Here is a 16965-nt window from a genome sequence, read left to right on the forward strand (position 1 = left end):
TCTTGTTTGTTTTACTGCTCTCCTGTATGAGGTCATTTTTAAGGCCATATAAATCAAAGGACATCATCTCAGGCAACACAACGACCTTTCATAGTCATCGGACCTGAGCCAGCAAGTATCTGCAAATAAACGCCATCAATTACTGTGGTGTGTTGTCGGCTGCTGAGGTCTCAGACAGGCGGGGTCTGCTACATAATCCGACTACAGGGGTGCCAAAAAGTTTCAACAATCCATGGAAACTATTTGAAAGTTGATTTAACCTCCTTTTCTGTGATTAACTGTCTGTTGTGATCTGTAATGTCCTCTGTCAGTGCACTCCAGGCAGCTGCTGCTCCCAACAGGATAAAACAAACTGTGGGATTTATTTTCAGTGCATACATCATGATGTGACACTTGGATTGGAGTACAGCTCTGAGGTTCATCAGAGGCCTCACACTGTCACTGGAAAGCTAAATATTTTCTGATGTTTTATGTGAACTCTGGTCAGAATTTGTATTTGAATTTCTCTGATCCTTCTCTCAACACTTAACAACTTGTGCTTTTAAACTTGACTCACATGAAGTAGCTGCACTGACGTTCACAAGTTCAAGAGGTCTTATTCCCTGTCACTCACACACACCAACAAACCGACACACACACTCTGCAATGGACCTGATTGTTTTCTCCTCAGTAACTCCATAGATAACATTTAATTCAGTTGAGTGAATCCAACCAAAAACCTTCTCGTCATACTAACCACCGTGACAATGAATGAATGCAGAAACAGCTTTTACAGAACTACCTGAAGAGGTCAACAAAATAGTTCAAATAAAAACTGTTAGCGCCCAAGGGAGTGTTGGTCTTAAAATGAGGTGCGGATAGGTGGACAGGCGGCGTGTTCCTATCTTGAGGATGCAGAAATAACTGAGCCTTAGCCCACCGAAACCAGTGCATAAGCAACTACGTGAATCCAACCGTTTCTGCACCCCGTCCTTAATTTAGCGCTCAGATTGTTCACCTCTAATTAGCTAAATGTTAGCTAGTCCAAAATCAGCTCGTACCACCAATTTTGACGACACTCATTAGACTGTCAAAAGAGGGCAAAATAAGTTATGTGCATTCTAGTTTTTTATTATTATTATACATTTGTTTAAGGACCAAAGAGGACATAGAGGGCATAGAAAAACAAAGCATGGATGATAATAACGAAAATTATATGGAGGGAGAAGAAGACAGGATGAAGGCAGCTACTAGCTAGCAGCCGACGTGTGCTGCTGTTTCCATGGTAAAGAGGTTTATAACTGCTCATTAAGCACTTTTCATCTTTAGCTTCTTTGGTTTTGATTGTGATTTTTATGGTTGTTTACATTTGATATGTTGATCTTTATATGCAGAATTAAGTGTTCTCGCGTTTGTACATTTGTAGTATTAGTATATTTTGTAGTGCTGTTGTTTTCTTGTTTGTTGCTTAAGAAATGTGTAGCACCTGTGTTAAACACCTGAATCATCCAACGGCTCCCCTGGTTACAAGTCATAAAAAGAATGTTTTTTTTTTTAACCTTACTTAGAGATTTAATAATATATATGTTGCAGTAAAACCTTTTGAAGCACTGTTGGCTCAATATCTGATTCATCTAAAATATGTGGATAGTTTATCAGAATCAGATTTATTGGCCAGGTAAACACACAAGGAATTTAACTTTGGTGAACTGTGCTCTCTTATGTACAAGTACAACACTAAATATCAACAATAAACATAATAAGAAAGAAAGAAAGAAATACTAATATTTGCATGACTAACTATGAAACAGTGCAGTTGTGAATAGTGCAGGATAATCTGATAATGGAGCAAGTTTGGTCTTATTTACATAAAAAAGGGAGAGAAGGAAGAAAGAAGAAAAAAATTTGAGGGATGGTTTAATTACTGCCAGCTCAAAGTCTCTGCACATTTTTGCTGAATTTCTCCTGGCTTGACATGAGACCGGCTCCATGGGTAAACTTTTGTTTATTGGAGAGGGAAAATAAAGAAGAAAATAAAAAAACAAGATGAAGAGGAACTGAAGACCGAAACAAGAGGGACCAGCAGCTAAGGCGCACAGCCCATAAATATTCCATGTCATAAATATATAGTATACTGTATGTATTCAACTTTGCTATGGAGCAAGCTAGCCTCTTCTTTGTATGTTGCCTGCATGAGGCCCACCACAAAGAGCAACAACCATGTGACCAACAAAGAAGCAATTTCTGGTACTTCAAATTTTAATATGCAGCAGAAAACAACACTTGGGCATGGGTTCATATGTTGACATTCTTCTTGAGATAGTTGGGACCTACTGGCTTCATTAACAAAAAAAAGTATTTTAGGACCTCATTGGTGCTTCACACATGCACAAACCCTCTGAAAACGTTCTGATGTTTTCAGGGAAAGCTGCATATGTCAAACAGACACATTGATCACCCCAATTTTAGCCTGAAATGTTCCTATCAGCCCCCTACAACATTTTCCTAGTGAAGTCAGAGTGAGCCAGTGTGAGAACGCAGCTAGAAATATTCAGGAAAATCCACAGCTAGTGAGAAAGACTGATGACGTTTATATCCTGTGACCAGTGTACTACTATAGACCGGATTCACATATACAGTGCGATCTCAGTGACTTGTTTTCTGATCACTCTGCCCCTATCACTTTGTTGATACCATGAATATGTCGAACTGCATATAGCAGTGTCATACTTAGATAGAGAACATTTTTCATCATAGCGTTGGACTCTGTTGCCTCCATCTTTTTACAGCATGTTATGGTTACCTATTTTAAGGTGGAAAAGAGGCACATTATTATTTTAAGCTAGAATAATGTTTCTCTCTACAATCCGTCCTTGCTTTTATTCTGCCTGACCCTTTGTTTTACCTCATAACACAAATGCTGTGCTCTTCTCAGTCACATTGTTTGGTCGTAATTTAACATGCTGCTGTTAATGAAACTCCACGCAAGCTGTGCGCACACTCCTCCAATATTTCACAATTAAATCCTTCCAGTGAGGAGAGCACATTATGCCACCTGAGGCTTTTTATTGTAGGCAGAATTTGCAGTAAGAGCACAAAGCTAAAATGTTTTTAGCGCAGTGAAGAGGAGCAAATCAGAAAACATGGAGCCCTCTAAATACAGTCCATTAAAAACACAGACAGAACAGGGAAATGAAATCGAAGTATTGGCTCTGAAAATAGCCCGTTTCAAACAAAAGAATGTAAGGTAAACAAAAACCTCGGCCGCCATGTGAGGATTTATGGAGCACGCACGCACACACATACAAACAAACGATAACTACCTTTGGGAGCCGTGCCCCACATATCCACTGTAGATACAGCTGGAGCAGCTCAAATGAGATGAATGTTTAAACAATAACCGTTTTCTACTCCCCCGGCCCTGCATGTTTGAAGAGCAGGAGCAGCTCTTGGTATAAACTCAGACATTTGTGGTTAATGTTTGAAAAGCTACCGAAGTGCCTCCCAATTAATTTAAACGGCGCTGTATATCTTAGCCTTCTCGGTTTCTCCCGGGCCGTATGACCACGAGCATGTCTGCCTGCTCACTATGTGACACTAATGGGCAGATTCCTCCCCGAATCCAGATTATTACCACATCACACAGACACTGATGCAGGGGTCTGCACACACACACACTTACACTGACCAGGCGCGCGCACACACACACACACACACACACACACACACACACACACACACACACACACACACACACACACACACACACACACACACACACACACACACACACACACACACACACACACACACACACACACACACACACACACACACACACACACACACACACACACACACACACACACACACACACACACACACACACACACACACACAGCAGCCACATCCTCTACACAGCTTCTTCTCTGATAGCCAACAGCGTTTAATCATGCAGTCTCATTAAAACCATCTCACTGTTGACGTTATTATAGAAATATCATCAGATTCTCTAAAGGTCAAATTCTAAATTAAGTACATAAACAAATACAACTGCAGTTTGTTGCAGATACTTGGGCACTCATCCAGATGGAAAGTGATGCTGCCTGATGTTTCTCATTGTCGGCGCATTTAATGAAATGAGGCAATGACATACACATTCATTAGGATAGTTTCATATCTCTAAGTGGTGTGCTGGTGTACAGCGCAGGATGTGTGAACCTTAAGGCAGCTTGTTTCCTGTATAAAAGAGAAATCCCACAGGGGCTTACCCTTAAACATCAACACCTGAAGAATCTCAGAGTAAAATTATTACATCTTTGTACTTTCACATTTTTGGCTGGGTTGTTATAAACAAGCAATGATGGAGAAACATCAGGGAGCCTTTAAATGTGACCAAATGAGTCTAATAATGACCTTTTGGTATTTATGGCTTACACATTGTTTTTTTTTGTTTTTTTATTGGTAGTTGAATTATCTGCACAGGTCTACAAAAACAATGGATGTAGCAGTTCCGGGTTAAACCTCAGTTTCCAGCAAACACAGGATGTCAGGAGGGTCTGCAGACTGAGCTGCTGCTCAGCTTGCCTATAGGTGGTGATTCCTGCAGGGCTCAATGTTCAAAAAATGTCTACCATCAGTTTATTCATCCACTGATGTCATCCTTCCCATGAATGGAGGGTACGACGTATTTATCGGCTTTCCATGCAACTTTCAGTGGACATTTTTTCAGACCAAAACAAACTCTCTCTTCAAACACACCTCCTTCATCTCTCCCCCTCCCTCCCCTTTCCTGTTTCACTAGCAGCGTTCTGTAAGACAGAGACAGCAGCAGCAGACAAGTGCTAATGATATGCATCTCAAAGTTGATTCTGTTGTTGAATACCTTTATTAGATGCCACCGCTTTTTGTTAGTTATGTTATATAAGGCCATCTATTCAGTTTCAGTTTGCCGTCTCGTTCAGCCACAGTTCACATGTCGTGGTGATGAGCAGATCACAGTCTTGTCAATGCGGATCAAGCGAACAGGTCATAAAATGTAAAATCCTGATTAATGGCGGGTATTTATTAGACACCGGCTGCAGTCATTCTGCCGCAGCAGAAATGATGAGAGTGTGTTTCCCCATAAATAGAGGCGCGGTGTGCATTTGTGCACAAACCACAGCGCTGTAACATTTTTAATTTTGGTCTCTGGATAGAGCAGACAGGATCAGTCAAAGTCTAATGTTAACCAGTGAAATGTGTTTTCTACACACATCCAAACTGTCCCACTGAGTCAGTCCAGGTTCATGCAGTGTAACAGCGGACATCCTCATTAATCCTGAGCTCCATCAGTGCCATCTTCACGTTTTTATTTTAGATGCTAAAAAGTGTATCAGCGCTCCCTGGAGGGTTTTCTCTGTCCTGGCAAAATGCAACAGTTAAAAAACAGTTTGGAGTTTTCCTGCTTAAATGTCTCAGCCTATTTGCTGTAGTGACATCGCTGCACACATGGAAACATTTACAGGTGCCTCCCCTCCCCTCGCTAGCTCATCATTCGACAACAATTTTTCTCAGTCAGCATGAAGTGAAGGTGCAGATAGCTGCTCTTCAAATGCAGAAGCAAAACAAGAGCAAACAGCACGGAGCAGAACGACAGTGTGGGCGTGTTTGCACTTATCTATATCATATCTGATATCATTAGTGCTGTATGCTTTGTGTATTAGAAGGTGAGACTAAGCAGAAAGCAGGGGGCAAACGACTAGCCATTTTCAAAGCTATAAGGGCTGCTTCCATTCTTAGTGAATCAGACCTTGGTGCTTCTCATCTAATGATAAGTATCTTTTAGGGTTCAGATCTTCAGGGTAGAACTGAAAAAACCTTTCGACTGAGAGGCTAAACGTCTTCGAGGACGTCTTTCCAGTCCAGCTGCCTCTTGGGTTGAGGATAGCGGCTCAATATTTTATGCATCGACTTTCCTTCTCTCGTGCTCACTGTAAAAACTGCCTCGGTCATTAACACACAGTGTTCAGTAGATTGGTCCTAACCCTGATGCTAATGTGGAATCCGTTTATTAAAACCATTTATTCACGTGTTAAATATTCATGGCTCGGTTTTTGCAGTTAATTTCAGGGAAAGGCCTGGCCAACAGTCAGTGTAACGGCACTCACAGAGACACATCACCGCCACCAGCTGATGATCGTGAATAAATATGCGCTGAAAGCTGACTGAGGACCAAAAGGTGGAGGGTCCGACAGCTCAGTCCAATTAACCACTCTGAATGTAAATGCATTGTGACAGGATGTAGCTACAGGAGCCAGAGCGTCAGACAGCAATGGTGTGAGTGTGTGTGTGTGTGTGTGTGTGTGTGTATTATATAAATATAATGTACAATAGCACCACAGCAGGACCAGGAGGCAAGCATTAATTATTCAACCTTTTCAGCAGGACAAACAGCTGGATCAAATAGTCTATTTATAACAGTCAACACGCAGCACTGTGAAGCTTGTAAAACATGACAGATTTTAATTTTGATGAATGTATAAAAAAAGCTTTAATTTTTGGGAGTGTTTGGCTCAAATGTTTCCACAGTTTGAACCCATTCAGGGCGGTGATAAACATTACTAAAACACTGCTGGAGTGCAGTTTATGCCTCATGGGTGGATGAGTACTACTTATGGGATATGTGCAGTGATTTTCTCAGATTTCTCTTAGCGAGGAGTGACAGTTAGTCTATTACGTAAAAACACCTTAACTTCAGCTCACACTTAAATTAAAACAGTCACAAAAAAACAAACAGAAGTGTTTTTACAGCAGATGGGGGAGATGGCTCTAAATAACCCTGAAGTGTGAAGAAAATACTTTCCCAGTTAACAGCTCAGCAACTGTGTCTTATTTTAGAGCCACTGTTCTCATCAGCATGTGAGATTTCTATCACAACAAAGGAGAAGTTCAAGGAGAGTGTGAAGCAAATTCTTCCAAGAGATGCTTTTGATGCGATGCCTCGAAAACAACAAATAAGTCCAGATATACCCCAGCTGGGAATAAATATTGTGAATATTCCTATTCAATTATCAGATTTCTAGCATCCATCGGAAAATGTTTAATTGAAGGAGACAATCTGAGAAAAGGAGAGACGAAGAAGAAAAACCTCCAAACTTGGTCAGTGAGTCAGTTACACCCATGCTGCTCACACGTTTCTACTCAAGCGTGACCCGGCCACCGTCCCCAGTCACAAAACAAAAAAAAAAAAAGCATTCATATTTCAGACCACGCTTTTATCCATTTAGGCTTTTAGTTCCTCAAGTCCTCTCTTAGGTAAACAGAGAAAAACAGGCATGCTTCTACACAACAATAGACTACCACTGCAATGCTCAACATCAGGTCTAGCTTTAAATAACCAGCCTTGTTCCCACTCCAGACACGTGAAGTTCAGCAGCTTGCTCAGTGGCCTAATACTGCAAAACATGATATTGAAGGAACTCCATCTGTGTAATGTCTGGATGCTGTCACTTAAGCCGATCCGTAATGCAAATTTCGGGTTCAAATCTGACCTGTGGCTCTTTTCCTGCATGTCATTCCCCACTCTCTCTCTCTCCCTGATCTCTGACTCTATCCACTGTCCTATATCTACTTAAAACATAAAAGGTCCAGAACTAAACCTTCAAAAAAAAAAGCAAAAAAACAACAGCACAGCACACAAACAGATTCCAATCCCCACCAACCAGAGTCCGGACAATGTCGGACAACAGGCAAGAAGAATTTGCGATCGTTTTTGGCAGAAAGAAAAAAGATAAACTATGGAGAACGACATGATTGCAGAGCAATAAGCCCACTCCAATGACTCCAGGAACTTTTTTTTCCTGATCATGAATGCGTAAACTGACAGGCAACGTCCAAAATCACCGTGGCAACAGCTGGCATGACTGTACATTCGGTCCTCCACCTACCATCATGAAAGAAATGTGGGCAGAAAATATCTTTGAGGTAATATTTGTTATGATTTAGCTGCTAGTAAGCTGGTGATTATGATGCTGAGTGTTTGTGTGTGTGAGTTTTTGCTGCTGTGTGTATTTGAGCCGTGCCTATGAAACGACTGAAATACACATTGACAATTTGAAAGCTCCTTCCTGATTTCACTCGTGCAGTCTGAGCTCTCAGGTTGTGCCAGACAATGGGGTCGTAAAGTGTAGGCACATATATCCTGGGCCTATGTCGTACGTCCTTAATGATTCAGTCTTACAGCGCGAACTGAGATTACACCACAATTTCTACGCCGGGCTTTAGTGTCTTCATCGAGTAATCTGGGAAATGTGTCATCATTTGAGTATTGGAGAATAATAAAGGCAAAAGTTTGCATTTCAGCTTTCTATTTTTTAATAATCATGAAGTTCAATTAGGAACAAGTAATTTTCTACAACAACATATCGACAAAATGACAAACTAATGTGTATAAGAAAATCTAAGATTGAGTGATCATCTGCTTATTGATTTGAAAAGGTCAATAGCGGTCACATTTGTTTCTGTTTCTGTTAATAAAGTCTGACCTTTGACCTGCTGAGGATAACCCTAATGTCGGTATGGTCTGGGTCCAGTGATCAGTCTGCTCTCTTTTTGTTTTTATGCAGAAGCAGACGGATGGTGTGTCCTTCAGCTGTTTGGCCCGCCCTCATCCATCACCTCCTGAGAGGAGGAGGACTGAAAAAAAAAAACATCACCACTGTGGACACCAGGAGCGTTTAAACTTTGTAAAGGACGCCTCCTCACAACTCCTCTGACACCATCTCTTCACGATGAGAAACAGCACATGTCACCCTGAATCCCGATACTGTCTGTGCTCCGAGCTGAGGCCCACTCTGTCTACTCAGCCGGCCTCCACATCCCTCTGGCTGGACAAATAGCATTTGGTCAAATGGACAGAAAAATAGACCCACAGCTCCCAATAAAAAAAAAAACATTTAGACAGTGATCGGGGAATAAAGCACCTGTCCCATCCACCTCCATAACAATAAAAATAACTGTTAAGTCTCACAGAACGGCTGTAGCCATGAGGAGTGAGCTTATTCTAAGAGCAGTGCTGACTATGTGGAAACACTTTTACAGTTTTAAAAAATCATTATATTATTATAATGACATATAGGTTTCAATTTGTCCTATTTTTTTTTAGGACAGATGAAGAGAGCCAGAGAATGTTGGGAGGAGAGAGAGGGGGGTACATGCAGGATTTGAACGCAAAGCCGCTGTGATGAGGACTCCACAGTGTGTTCGATGGTGACCTCCTCTGTCCTCAGCTCTGTTGGCCTCCAGGCCTCAGCGCCAGTCACGTAACTGAGCACTATGACTTGTAATCCAGCTATATATTTTTTCGTACTTGAAAAAGTGCACCAGTGTCGGAATTGAATCTTGGTTTATTTCTTTTGGGACTCATAAAAAATACATATTTCATTAGGGATAGTTTTAAGTCCTGACAAAATGAAATGTGCCCCAGTGATAGCTAAGCTAAACTAAGCTAAGCTAAACTAAGCTAAGCTACAAGCAACCTGTGCAAATCAGCCCATATAATTGATTTTCACACAAGTCCCGCCTCTAACAAGGCAAAAAAGCCAATTATAGTTTAGGATTTAGGAGTGGGTCTGGAGGTGGCTTTTCAGATTTTAAACACCTGGATTTGAGCCTGGTAATGATCTCATCATCCAACACACAACCAGATAAAAAGAGAAAAAACGCAAAAGAGAAAAGCTTTAGCCATCTGTTGCAGGAATAAGTTATCTGGTTGAAATGTTTTTTTTTAATTTCAACAGGGAAATTAAAAAAAATAACCAGTGGAACATGTACATTAAAATAAACCTCTTGTTATATCCTCTGTTTGAAAAGTATATTAATATAAAAATACACTCAGCAGCACACACAGTATTTTCTGTGCAGATATTTTACTTTTGGCTCAATAAGATATTTTTGTATAACCTAAAGTATTCATGAAAACATTTGAAATTTGTTGCAGAGTAATCAGTTTGAGAGTGTGCCAGCCTGGTGCGTTCACACAGATGGTTCCCACACTGCGGGCTCTCTGCGGTGGGAACCCATGATGAAGCAGCAAAAGCTTCAGTGTCCTGACCAGAGAACAGAGATAGGCTTTGTTCCCGCTTTACTCCCATGGGACCCAGTTTGGCTGATGGCACTGGGCTTGTGTCCATACGGGGGGATCCAGGCCATCATCCAACATACAGGGATCCATTAAGAGGACACTATCTGAGCAGGCAAATCCCATTAGAGAGCTTTCCTGTGGGGATTAATAAAGTTGCTGATGTGCTTTTGCTCTGGAATTGAATGCCATGATGATGATAAGTGTAAGGATGGAGCACCTAGTCAGGTTTGATGAGCTGCAGAAAAAATACTACAACACTGAGTGCATTCAAAATTACTCCTTGTGCAGTTTTTAGAGGGCTTGTTTGCCCGTATATCAGGAAAAACATTCACCCCTTTCATCTGATATATGTTATATGTTGGACATCTACTAAATATATAGTGCTCAAATAATCAGTGGACAAAAACACAGGTCAGTGTTTCAGCTGTGGTCAGTCCCGGCTGGGGATTCTCAAACAGGAACATTACACTTCGAAATATGAACATGAAAACAGTGCTTAAATACCATGACATGACGGCTGGGCATACACTGCCAATTCAGGCTGTTTGTGACAGTGATTTTGAGCGGCAGACTGATTCTGAGTCAGGGCTGAATTTGGATCGCGCTTCATTCATTCATTCATGCAGTGTTCAGGGATGGCATGAGGGCCTATCACACCCCGATCAGCTGCTCCCAGCCGGTGGATGAGTTTGACATTTTGGCCGCCCTACTGATAGACATATTCAGGGGCTTTTGTTTTTCTTGATTAGGCCTGCTCAAAAGTGTAGACAGCCTCTGAAAGCACCATGGCAACAGCAGGTATGCCTGTTCGGTGTGTCTCCCCCCCCCTCCCCCTCCTAACAAAGGATACTAACGAGAGAAACTTTGGCAGGAAATAGCTGCAGACCTCCAACCACCAAGGAATATTTGCTAGCTTGTGTTTGATGCCGAGTGTGTGTATGAGGGAGCAACAGTGTTTTTGACGGCGTTTGCATTCGAGTCGCTCATACTAGAAGACTGAAATATACAGAGATGTGACTTCAACTTTAATCTGTGGGAGTTTTCTGATTAAACTTTATTGAAAACGCTCCGTCCTGTTCTAACATGTACAGGGTGAGCACTCAGGTCAAGAGCTTTGGTCGGGAACAATCCATCAGTACAATGTGAGATGACATTCATACAACCATAAAGTGAATGCTAAGCCAAGAAATAGATTCTGTCAAACAACAACATTGTACTTGGGTCTGTATTCTGATCCATGTAGCAGATATTGGGTGCTTGTTATAGCTCGAGCAACGGCCCTTTTGTTTTACTGGTGAAACTTTAAAAGTTTTACAGAGCTGTGTAGACTCGTTTTAACTTTTGAACGCAGTGACACTCCCATCACCTCCTCTGTGTTGGGATGGAGGCAGAAACATGTCTCAAAGCAAAGACAAATTAAACCAAAATTATCTGCATGACTTGATACCAGCAGCAGTAAATGAGAAAATCTGTTGAGCAGTTTGGGCAAAACAAACCCTTTAATAAACAAAAAAACTGTTTTCTTAGTTATTTCATTTCCATCTCATACAAAGAGGAGAGTGTTTCATGTTTTTACTTCTGCTTGAAAAGCTCCACAGCTGCAGCCTGAGAGCTGCAAACACAAACACATGCGTTATTAAGCCTGTCAATCAGCTGCCGATTCAGCACAGCACTCAGAGTCAGTCAGTGAGGCAGGAAGTCAGTCAGCTGGGCCAGACGAAGGAACAGCTGGCCGCCACTTTCAACTCACTGACGATACCTGGCTCTGCATCAACTGCTAGGAAAATACATCCCTGCCAAGTGCTGCATGTGGCAGGACGGACGGACGGGCGGACAGGCTGTACCCAGAGAGCGAGGTGAAAGGAGGGACAGGACATCACACCGCTGCTCCGAGAGGTCAGCCTCCACAAACCTCTCACTGAGTGTCCTTAAAAGCCTCGTAATCATCACTCTATCACAGAGGAGCGGCAGGGCTGAAGGTGGAAAGGTTTAATGGCACTAATAAGGCCCGGGGAGACAGGTGACATCATCCTGCAGGCCGAGCTGCCGCCCAAAAAGGAGTGGAAGAGGAGCCGGATTATTCCACTGACATTATTCACATATGAGTTTAACTGTCAAGCAGTCAGGGGAGACAGGGGCCGACTGACTGTAATAATATTCAAAGCAGTCACTGATGTCGCCATGTGTGTGTGTGTGTGTGTGTGTGTGCGCGTACATCTGAGGATGACTGACTGAAAGGGAGAGACTTATGAAGCCATTCTCTCTTTGTGTGATTTCAGCAGCACCCCCCCTCCCCCTCTCTGATTCTGCTCATCAGCAGCCGATGTCGGTGTCACCATCAGGTGGAGAGCCAGTGATCGCAGGGCTGGACGAGGGTTAAAGCAATCAATAGCTGACTTCGGGGGGGCACACGGGGTAGCCTTCATCGTGCTCATCATCAGGCCGATCACATGCAGACCTCTGGGACATGTGATGTGAAGCTCATTGACACAGACTCAGTGCAGTCAGTCTATGCACTGCATTAAGGCCTTTATATGATGCTGTATATTATCCCTTTGGAGAGATTTATTGTGGCAATAGAGGTGAAGCATGAGGTCCAAAGTACCTGGATTTTTTTCTGCCAGCCCCCTGGTAAAATTTCTGCTTGAAGTCGGGGTGAGCAGATGTGAGAATGCAGCAGGAAATATTCAGGAAAGTTAACAATTTAAGGGAGGAAGACACTTATTTCCTGAGACCGATGTAATATCATGACATGAAACTGCTGCGTTTTGTTGATGCTTTGTTGAAAAATGTCAGACTTCATGTCACTGTGATATAAAGGCAATAACGGTCATTATAGTTTCAGACTCTGTTGCTTCGTCCACTATTTCTTCATCATTTCAGGGTTGTCCGCCATTTCCACGTCATTATTTTTATCTCCTGTCCTTCCTCCTTAGAATCACTCTCCTGTTCCTGCTGTGAGTTGCAAATGTGAAAAAAAAAACTCGGGAAGATTTCAGGGGCAGTCTGCCTGTATTTTCTAAGATTGAAGAGTTCTGAATCTCCTCTGAATCTCCTGAATGAAGGTCACATGTCTGCTGACCCAACGTTGCAATAAGAAATAAGCTGGGTATCTCAAGCATCTTACTTGGAAAGGGAGGGCAACTGGCCAAGCTGCATATTGATGAGTGGGTAGTGAAAAGTGGCTGCTCCTGTAGAGTAAACTCTTGCAAGGATCTCTTTATTCCCACCATGTCCCACATTTTGCCTTTTTTCCCCCTTGTGACAGAGCGACACGGCTCCAGTGATGACAGCTATTAGGACTCAGGGGAGAACAAACAAGTAAAGAGAGTTTGATTTAGCCACTCACAGTTTTTCCAGCGCAGCCAAGCCATAGAAGGAGCCGTTCCTCAGCAGGGAGATCTTGTTGTTACTCAGGTTTCTGTTGGAGATATGAGGGAGAGAAGACGAGCTGAGCATACAGAGCGAGTAAAAGGAGGCACACATTTGTAAATCTCACTAAAACAGAGCTGCAGGAAATTACTTATTCCAATGGCTGCTAAATTGTTTATCCTCTGCTTGTCAATATGCTGCAGCGAGATAAGGATTTATGCCTGATGAGATTGTAGCTGTAAATTTCTCATCCCGGCCACGTCTCTGTCTTGTTTATGGCCGTTTGTGGTTCAGATGGGTAATGATCCAACTCCACCCCAGCCCTCCACTCCTGCATGTCAAATATCGGCCCTAATAGAAAAGCTTAAAGAAACGCAGCTTCAGCACAATTCAATCATCCATTGCTCACATTACAACAGTAAACAAATCAATGAGACGCACCACAGGGATCTCTAAGTGATGGATTAATATTCACAGGCAAGGCTGAGCCTCCATTTAGACTTTTTCCACTGACAGTCGACACCTTTTTCCCTTTTTTTTTGCTTCTGTTTTTGATGAATTATCAAGGTGAGACACTTTATGTTATGAATGATGCATTTGTCTGGCAGTGGGAGAAAAACAGTGCTAGGACAGAAAAACCTGGAAAGGCACAAACACACACAATATTTCGTCACATTATTCAGCACACTACATGGACCTTGGGACCTGAGCTCTCCTCTGAACCTGAACACAACAGAGTGAAAAAGACAGACCTGGATACTATAAACCTGAATATACACAATTCTGTTTCTATACCTTTGAGGGCTTTTGATATTATACAAGCCAAAGACCTTTTATTAAAGGTCTAATTAGTAAGATATCTGCTGACTGAAATGATAAAGGTATCTTACTATCTGATCAGACATTAAGGAAACATGCTATGTTGAAGTGCTGGCTTCTCTGACAACAATGCAGCAGCCAGTATGTCCTCCTTCTAACTTTAGATTCTGGTCCTGAATGCTCTGGATTTGTTTGGACCAGAGAAGGTAGGCGCTTTTAAGACACCCCCACACGGCCGTTTTGGACGCCCCTCGGTTTGCCTGATATGAGAGCAGTTATCAGGTCAAACCAACAGGTGTTGCAGTGATGGAAGCGGGCAAGAGAAGTGGTTCAGATAGAAGTGATTGTACCCGACCTAAAAAGCCTCTGCATGTTTCTAATAAGCTCCACGAGCAGAAACGTGCTCAAACTAGGATCAATATTGCAAAACATGTGCAAATACACATCCATAGTCAGGTTTACGAAACAGAGTTAATAAGTTGTTTAAGTGTTTACAGTAATTGATTCAAACAGGTGATATCACTCTTACCTCATTAGTTTTCCACTAACGTGTTGATTTTCCAGTCAACCACACAAACCATGTACACAGTTACTTTGATATGTTATTAGTTAACTCTTACATTTAGTTCCTACAGTTCATTCAATGAATAATAAACCCTCATGTCTGTTGTCATTATTTCTTTTTCTTGAGTTACCTTAATGTTTGGGGAGAGAACTTCCTGATCCGAGCAAAAGGTGTGGCCAAGACATAGCTCTTATGCTGGAGGCAGCTGGTTGGAGCAGACCATGCCCTCTGATGTCACGGGGGGATTTGGGTTTCATCAGTTTTTCCTTGTATTTAGTTAAGTGGTTTTCCTTGCTGGGTAACATAAAAACCCAACTTTTCTTTAAATGTACTCCTGTGTCTCATGTCTTACTGCTTGGTCCCTCACGCTATAATTTCAATGTAACTTTTCAGCGGCTATATGCCAGAGTGTAGACTTTATAATTAATGCTTAAACATTGTACAAAAATGTGTCCATTTCTTGGAACAACAATGATTCATAGGTGTGGTGCTGTGTAAGCTTGTATGTAAAGACAATGGAAGGCCCCGTGTCCACTTGGCGTTTGTTACGGGCAGAAAAGTGCTGGCTGTGCGCTCGGGAGTGTTTGCATGAAGCGTTTGTGCGCTGAGAGGAAAAGCGCTGCACATCCATCCTGTCTCTATGACAACAGATTGTTGACAATGATCGCTGTACGACCGACACTGCTTTGTTACTTTTTATTGTATGTTTTAAATTTGAGATCATTTTCACTCCAGCAGACAAGGAGCGAGGAGGAGGTACAAGACTTAGTCTTTAGGCGCCTTTCTGAAAAGTTGAAAGAAGAAGGAAGAAGCACAAAAAATGTAGAGCGCCTGGAAAAAAAAAAGACGCTGTGCGGAGTGTGCGCTGCACGTTTTCTCCTGGTGGCTCTCTACTCATCGGAAATGTTTTTTAAAAAGACGCTCAGATAGAAATGCTAGGTGGACACAGGGCATATGAGAAAAAAGCCATTCTGACTACACATTCTGTAAAACAACATGAGCTATTGAAATAAATATTGTTATGGTTCACAATAAATACGACTTGATGTGTGAAAAGTTATACGTTTTTAAAATGTCACAACAGCTTGAATGAAAGGGTTCCAGTGATTTGTTAAAAAAAACTAATCCAAAAACAAACATAGAAACAAACCAAGAGAAGATGTAACTACTCAAACACACTACAGGACACAGTCCAGTCTGGTGCTGTGTTTAAATCCCACAGTGACTTGTTAGACTGCATATGGCCAGTGTTACCTTCTGCTCGAGTGTAAGAGACATGAGATCAAGTCAACTCATCCACCCGGAAAATAACTTTCACTGTTTGTCCTGTAAAAAAAAGCTGCTCACACACTCAAACTAAGCACCAGAGAGTAAGTTAGTGACGGAGACACGGTGATGAACCAGGACTGTGCAGGTACTAAAGTGTGCCACAGGAGGCTTAAGACGGGGTTTGTGTGGTTTCAGGAGAAGGAAGCTAACAAGTGTGTAAATCTGTTCAAACAACAACAAATATATTACATGAAGCAAATTAAAAGCAGCAACTGACAGGCTGCAAAAAATATATACAGGATGGAAAAGGATCAGACTTTTTACAATGGATCTGTACCTCTGAATGGTCCTCGTTTTGATGACAGGAGATGTTGGTCAGTCAGGCAAACATTTGGAGAAAGCTGACAGAGTACCACTTTGATTAATAAACTATAACACCTGGGGTGGTAGAAAAACTTACTGGAGCCACCAGACAAACTTCAAGGCTGTCTCAAAAATAATGTTTTAATTGCTTTACCTTGGCGGAGATATTCTGAGGCAAATAATTTGTATGTCAATTAAAGAAAAAAAAAAGTGAAACTCTTTGAGTGTGGGCTCGTGCACACAAGGGGTAGAGAGCGAGCAGGGAGACAGGGAGGCTGTGATTGGTTAATCAGATTGGTTCCTCGAGGCAGACATTGGTCAAAGTTGAATTGACGGATTTTCTTCGTTCCTTTTTCAGAGAACATGAGTTATTAATTTCTGTCAGGACCTAAAGACAATTTCCACCAAAATCTTAAAAAGTGGATCAGGAGGACATTACCAACCCTGCCTTTAAATGCAAATTTAAATCCAGACT

At 42.0% G+C, this 16965-nt stretch overlaps 1 protein-coding gene across 1 annotated transcript in view; it reads right to left on the reverse strand.

Moving 5' to 3' along the window:
• The window catches only part of LOC109997490 (adhesion G protein-coupled receptor A3), a 197850-nt gene that overhangs the window by 164127 nt on the left and 16758 nt on the right, over positions 1–16965 (reverse strand). Inside the window, exon 2 of the mRNA XM_065959473.1 lies at positions 13452–13523. Within this exon, the coding sequence (XP_065815545.1) occupies positions 13452–13523 (72 nt within the window). The remainder of the gene's footprint in view (positions 1–13451; positions 13524–16965) is intronic.

This window comes from Labrus bergylta, chromosome 10 (genome assembly GCF_963930695.1).
Source record: "Labrus bergylta chromosome 10, fLabBer1.1, whole genome shotgun sequence".
Taxonomy (NCBI): domain Eukaryota; kingdom Metazoa; phylum Chordata; class Actinopteri; order Labriformes; family Labridae; genus Labrus; species Labrus bergylta.